Source organism: Vigna unguiculata, chromosome 1 (assembly GCF_004118075.2).
Source record: "Vigna unguiculata cultivar IT97K-499-35 chromosome 1, ASM411807v1, whole genome shotgun sequence".
NCBI classification, from domain to species: Eukaryota; Viridiplantae; Streptophyta; class Magnoliopsida; order Fabales; family Fabaceae; genus Vigna; species Vigna unguiculata.
This window is the reverse complement of record NC_040279.1, coordinates 30,733,067-30,740,729: the sequence shown is the minus strand read 5'-3', so window position 1 is coordinate 30,740,729 and position 7,663 is coordinate 30,733,067. Positions and strand designations below refer to the sequence as shown.

The 7,663-nt window shown below is 29.1% G+C and overlaps 1 protein-coding gene across 2 annotated transcripts; it reads left to right on the top strand.

The window, feature by feature from the left end:
* The first annotated feature begins 4,795 nt into the window (after positions 1-4,795).
* On the top strand, positions 4,796-7,651 carry LOC114195687 (probable indole-3-acetic acid-amido synthetase GH3.6). 2 transcript variants are annotated; one of them, XM_028086235.1, is made up of 3 exons: positions 4,797-5,217; positions 5,974-6,087; positions 6,172-7,651. In XM_028086235.1, exons 1-3 carry the CDS (start codon positions 4,937-4,939, stop codon positions 7,502-7,504), a joined length of 1,728 nt encoding a protein of 575 aa, XP_027942036.1. In that variant the 5' UTR covers positions 4,797-4,936; the 3' UTR covers positions 7,505-7,651. The 2 variants fall into 2 exon arrangements, with proteins under 2 accessions (XP_027942043.1, XP_027942036.1); XM_028086242.1 differs by lacking the exon at positions 5,974-6,087 and having other exon boundaries at positions 4,796-5,217.
* Positions 7,652-7,663: the final 12 nt, after the last annotated feature.

Below are 7,663 nucleotides of genomic sequence, written 5' to 3'. Positions count from 1 at the left end.
ATTTTATTTACCCAACAAGACAACTTCTAAAGAGGGTTATTCAATAAAATTGAACATGCTCTTTTATTGATTAAAGAAATCAAGATGTGTGTGGCATAACCGTCTTATTGAGTACTTATTAAAAGAAGGATATAAAAATGATCCTATTTATTCTTGTATTTATATGAAAAGATCCAGATAATGAATTTGCCATAATTATTGTTTATGTAGATGACATAAACATCGTTGGAATTCCTAATGAGCTCACAAAGGCAATTGATTACTCAAAGAAATAATTTGAGATGAATGATCTTTGAAGGGCAAAGTCTTATTTGAAATTAGAAATTGAGTATTTAAATAAAGGTGTTTTTATATGTCAAGAATCTTATATAATTAAGGTGCTTAAAATGTTCTAAATGGAAAGTCATGTCCATTATGCACTCCAATAGTTGTGAGGTCGTTAGATGTTGATAAAGACTCTTCTTAGATCTCAAGAAAATGATGAAGATCTTCTTGGTCTAGAAGCACCATATCTTAGTGTCATAGAAACACTAATGTATCTTGCTAATTATACTCGATCTAATATTGCATTTGCTGTAAATTTGTTAAGCAAGATATAGTTTTTCAACTACAAGAAGAAAATGGTTTGGAGTAAAACATATATTTCGTTACTTTAAGGGTACTACGAATGTGAGCTTATTCCATCCAAATGACTCTGATTCAGACCAATGGGTTATGGATATGCATGTTATTTTACATATTCTTACAATGTCACAATGGTTGATCACAAACAAGATGTTTGTTCACATGTGGTAGCACAATGGTTTCATGAAGGTATATGAAACAAACCATAGTAGCAACATCGTCTAATCATACAAAATTATGAGGAAAGTTGTGAATATGTTTGGTTAAGGTTTATAATTCAACATGTGCAAGAAACTTGTGACTATCCCCGAGAAAGATGGAATCAACAACCATATATGAAGACAATAATGTATTGTTCAATTGAAAGGATGATATAGATATCCAAAAATTCATTCATGTGAAAATATGGCAGGTCATTTATGAAGTTTTTGCCAAGGACAACTTGTGAGCAAATGATTCACAAGTTCGGACTCCGTCACCTTAATGATGTAATTTTACATGAGGGGGAGAAATAGAATATGTGATGAACAATATTGTATTATAGAATACAGAATGTTGTACTCTTTTTCCTTCACTAGGTTTTTTTTATCCCAAAGGGTTTTTCCTAGTAAGGTTTTAACGAGGCACATTCTTTTATCAATGGACACTCAAGGGGGAGTGTTATGAATTAATGAATTAATGATTGTCCATTGATTTGATACATTTACTCATATGATTGATACTCATATGATTCATTACTCTTTATGTAAATATTTGTATTGACTACTTTGATTTGTTTCCTTTATGGAATAAATGTTGTATCTATAAATAGGATTCTTCCTATCAGTAATAAGAGACAGATGAGTTGCTCCCTATTCTCTCATTTTCTATTCTCTATTGTTTCTTCTCTTTTCTATTATCTATTATTCTCTTTGTTATTCGTTTTATTTCATAACATCATTCATGTATTTACATTGCCAATAAATGAGTTTTTAAAAATATACATTAAAGATACATCGAAATGTGAGTCTAGAAAAACACACCATATGAGTATAAAAAACTTATGCTAATTTAATTGGATAATTTTGTCCATGCACTTATTAAATGAGTATAAAAAAATTTAGATAAGTCTACTTCTATATATATACTAATTAGATTATCATAACAAAAATATTAGATGAGCCATTATGTTCATTAATTAGACAAGTCTAACAATACACATTATACAAGTTTTTTCATATACTAATTAAATGAGCATAAAAAAAATTAAACAAGTCATTTGATTCACTGTGATAAAACAAATATAACAAAAAAAATTAAACAAGTTTGTCAATGCACCGACTAAATAAGTTTAACAATACACATTAGATAAGTTTATCCATACAATCAATAGACAAATATAACAAAAAACATTAAACGAAACATTTCATATTGATTACACGAGTTTAAAAATACTCATTGGAAGAGTTTGTCCAAATACTACTTAAAAAAGTATACCAATAACATACATTAAAAAGATTACCTTATCTGACATGTATCAAAATAAAAGACCAGCTAAATCATTTCATTTAATATATTATTTAATTCAATTGCTTTTTAATCATTTATACATTAGTAGTCACTTATTTAGCTAAATCATTTATAAGTTACTGGTAAGTTATTTTGTAATTTTATAATTTAGCACAAATAAATTCAAATCCGATGTTATTTTTCTAATCTTGATATTTATCGGTAAAAAAAAATATATTCATGATTTCATATGCTAATATATATATATATATATATATATATATATATATATATATATATATATATATATATATTTTGAAAGTGCTTTTATTTATAACTTTTAACGTTAATTTCATGTTACATTTATTTTGGACGGAATCATATATTATAATATTCATGTATTTTACTTTAACATCAATCCATACATATACATTTCATTTTAATATAATATATAATTAAAAAATTTAATTATAAATTTTAATCATATATTATTTGACTATAATTCCCTAATAAATTATTTTATCAATTTTATAATTTAACATAAATAAATTCATATCCAACTATTATTTTATAATCTTATTATTATTAATAGATTAATTATTATTTTTATTATTATTGATATTATTATTATTATTATAACTTTTAACAATATAGACATTATATTATTATTAACATAAACATAGACATTATCAATTTATGTATATTATTTTTAAATAAATATTATTATATTAGTAGGTGATAATATTGAAATGTTATTAAATTAATATTTATTAAAAATAAAGTAATATGAATGAAAAAAGATAAGTAAATAATTGTTGACAAATAAAAAAGATAAATAAAAAAAAGGAACAATATATAAACAATTTTAAGAAGAACTTGAATAAAAATATTCAAATTTGTTTTATATCTAAATTAACGTTCAAATATTTCAACTTAAATTTGAAAATTTAAATTTTAATAAACCAAGTCACGGTGAAGTACTTTTTTAAGATAAACTTAAATTTAATAAATATTAATTTTAATTTTAATTTTAAATATTAACATGCCATATTTAATATTTGCTCAGACTTTAGTTGAATTAACCTTTCAAATAAAATTATCATTTTAGTCTCCTCCAAAAAGTATGTAAAACTGTTACGATAATTTATTAAATTAAAACATTAATTATGAAATTAAGAAATCTGAATTAATTATTTGACATTTAATTGTTTTATTGAAGTTTCTGACTTCAACTTTTTCATTCTTAAAAAAAAAAAACACACACTCAAACGCACATTATATCAATGTTTATCTATACAAATTATTACAACAACTAAATGTTTATCTAATAAATAAATAAATTAACACAATAAAAATTGGAGTCTCCTCCAAAAAGTATGTAAAACTGTTAGGATAATTTATTAAATTAAAACATTAATTATGAAATTAAGAAATCAAAATTAATTATTTGACATTTAATTATTTTATTGAAGTTTCTGACTTCAACTTTTTCATTCTTAAAAAAAAACACACACACAAACGCACACATTATATCAATGTTTATCTATACAAATTATTACAACAACCAAATCTTAATATAATAAATAAATAAAATAACACAATAAAAATTGGAGTGTTTTCAAATATAAATTTTATACTTAATTAAATTTGAAGTTTTTGATAAACTTTTTTAATTAAATTCCGTCAACTTCTTTTATCTACTAGATATTTAAATTTTTATATTTTTTAATTAAATGTTTATGAGTAAAGAGATCATAAATGATGATAATAATTTCTTATCGAGTATGTTTTCTATAAAAAAATTACTTATTATTTTTCATTAATATATTACACGATTTTATAATTCTTAACCCATAAAACTAAATAAATAATTAAAACGATAAATCAAGACAACATTAATAAAAAAAATTAAACGATAAAAATAAAATATTTAATATTTAATAAATTAACAAAATCTAATATAAATTAATTACAAACATTTAAATTCATAGTGTAGTTGAAATTTAATCACGTCGTAATTGTATCATAGGTATGTGTTTGGGTTCTTGGTTCAAATGTCAACCCTGTCTCTATTTTTCTTTCATCAATTGTTCCCAACTTTAAAGCCATTTGAGCTTCTTCTAAAGAATTAAAACCTTTGTAAGTATATCAAAATTCGTCTTGTTTTGCCTCAGAGAGGTCTTTGAAGGAAGTATAAACTCCTTTATTTGGCCCTGTAATTAGGGCATAATGTGTAAATCCTTTTCCAGAGGGAGAGGCTGGTGAAGTTAACAGAACTCCTTTGTTATCTGCATTGCAGAAATTGTATTGTCTCTACCAGACAAATGATAGGTATTTATGAGTATTAGCAACTCTTAAATATTTTGTGTTTTTACCCTTCAATCTATTATTCAATTATGAGTAAAATTAATATATCACTGTTAAGAACATTTTAGTGTCCTCTTTTATGATCTAATATCAAACCATCATAGAATAATATGGTTGCTTTCCTAGTATATTAAATTTATTTATTTATTTTTAAAAAAATTTACCCTATAATATGATTGGACTGATAAAGTTGCCAGCAAATTACACCTCAGCTTGAACACGCTTTGGGTCTGTCACTATCATCGTTTGCGTAACAGCACAAAAGCTCACAAACAATTAAATAAATAAATAAAACCTTTTAAAAAACCGTGTCACGATTGCCCAAAGTCAAAACTCGACGACGACCTATAAACGGTTCAAGAACTCAAGAACCCTACAAAGGGTTGATTCTTGAAGTGTTGTAATCTCCAACCTTAACCCATCAAACATCATAGCAGAAACCAAACCAAAGCAAAACATGATGACAGACGAAGAACTGATGCAGAAACTTGAAGACTTAACTATCAACGCCCAACATCACCAGTTGGAGACTCTCCGTTCGATCCTTCTTCACAATGCCACCGTGCGATATCTTCAACCCTTCTTCAACAACTCTCCTCTTCCTCTTGATCACTCCACTTTCACACGTCTCGTGCCTCTCTCTTCCCATGGAGATTACGTTGACTACATTAACCTTATGGCAGACGGAAAAGATGACCCCTTTCTCTCCGTCGACCCTCTCCGCTGCTTCTTTTACAGGTTTCTTTCTTTCTTCCTTCAGATCTCATCATCAATCATCTTCTGTCACTCTTCCATTTTCGTTCTTTGTTTTCGCATTCTTGGAAATGGAGATGTCTCTTTATATTAATCATCGGCAGTATCACATATCGTTCAAAACGTTGTGCATCCAAGACGAGTGAAGGTTTTTTATTCCTCGGTTTTACTGATGATAACAGATTTTCTTTGAAATATTCACCGATTTAATTAAACTTTTTTCTATTCACGAGATTAAAGTCTGTCACCTTCCACTTACATCAATCAAATATATATTAGGATATGTTGGTATTGACGTTTGTTTTTATAAGATGTTTCAGTTTGTATTCTTAATTTTAAGAGGGAGAACTTTCTGACATTTGGGATCTTTTTATAAATTTTTATTTTTATTTAAATTGAACTTTATTTACTGAAAGAGAGTTGGATAAAATGTTTTCAATTTTGTGTGTGGAATGTCATATGTTGGTACCACTCTTCTCTCAAAAAATGTCAAATTTTCATGGTTTGAATAACACATTATTTTTCATTTTCTCTTAAAGATGATATTTTTGTAATTAAAAATAAAAACAAACCTAAAAACGTTTGCTTTTAACTACTCAGAATTTTCTCATACTGAACAAACAAACTTAGGATTCACCCTTGAGCATTCCTTACACCAACTTTTGTGTGGTTCTTGTACTTTTTAATGCTTTTGGGGCACTTAAATTTGTTGGTCTTCGTGGTCTTAATTTTCTTCCTCAGTTCGGGAACAAGTTCGAGCACCATGAGACCGAAATTGATCCCTTACTTCGATTCGAGCCTTTGTAAAGCTGCCTCCTTTATCGGTCACCGAGGCAGTATTGCTGTTCTACAAAGGTGAATCGATCAAATAATTTTAATTTCTGCCAAAATTCGAAGAATATAAGTTTGTTCGACACTGAGTTTCAAAATTCCTTGCAGGGTATTCCCTCCTAGACCTGAAGTGAACAAGATCCTATTCTTTCTCTATGCTGACAATACAACTACTACTAAATGTGGCTTGAAAGTCATGCCTGCTTCCACATACCCTTTGCAAAGTGGTAATGCTACCCCTCAGCAACTTGCTACTTTTTCCAGTCCCCTAGAAGTGATTCTTGGATCTCATGTTGAGCATCAAATGTACTGCCACCTTCTATGTGGCCTTAGGAATCTTGATGTTATAGATGGAATCGCAACCCCTTATGCCATAGGTTTGATCAAAGCATTTGGTCTACTGGAGTCCAAGTGGGGGCAACTGTGTGATGATCTTGACCATGGATTTCCGTGTAATGAAATTTCTGAGGGGGCAATGAGGGAAGCTGTGACTAAGACACTTGGTGGACCTCAGCCAGATTTGGCAGATAGAATAAGATTAATCTGTGAAGGTAACAACTGGGGTGGAATTGTGTGTAGATTGTGGCCAAACAGTCGTTATATCAGGTGTGTTACCACTGGAAGCATGAAGCAATACTACCAAAAGCTCAAATACTATGCAGGGGAGGTACCTATTTTAGGAGGAGATTACTTAGCTTCTGAATGCTGTATTGGTTTAAATTTGGACATGATGCAGCCCCCTGAGACAACACGGTTTGTGATACTTCCAACTTTTGCCTACTTCGAGTTTCTTCCATTTGACATGAATGAGGACAATGTTAGCAAAGAAACAGTGGAACTTTGCAGTGTGGAGGTTGGGAAGATGTATGAAGTGGTTGTCACTACTTACAGAGGACTTTATCGCTACCGTTTGGGTGATATAGTGAGAGTTGTTGGTTTCCATAACTCATCTCCAGAAGTTGATTATGTGATGAGAGCACCTAAAAATCCTGCTGAGATTGTGACTGAGAAGGACTTGATTTCAGCTGTAGAGGATTTTCAACTTGCACTTAGAGATGCTATGAAAATTGAGATTGTTGAGTATGCAAGTTTCTTGGACCAGGGATCACTGCAGAAACAGTTGAAGGTATTTGTGGAAGTTCAAGATGAATCTAATTTTCTGGAGGATAAGCTAGAGGAATCAGTTAAAGTGTTTAGAAGTTGTATGTCCACTCTCGAGAGTGGTTTGGGAGCTATATACAAGGTGCAGAGGGATAAAGGTCAACTAAGAAACTTACTGTTGTTCATAGTAAGGCCTGGAGCTTTTGATCAATTATCAGACATAGCCATTCAGAATGGAACATCAGCTAGTCAATATAAACCACCCAAGATTATAAGGAATCATGAAGTTGTCAAACTCTTGGAAAATTTAGCCATTGTGATAGTGTCGTTTGATGGTTAATAATATTTAGTGAATGGAATGAATTTCTACCAATACCTAGTTGATTTCAATCTGATTACGTACAGATTGGTGTAATTGAAAGATTAGTTAATGCATCTTTTCAAGAGGTTAACAGTAATAGATTTGAGTTCTTAGTTTTGAATGCAATACTAAAATCGT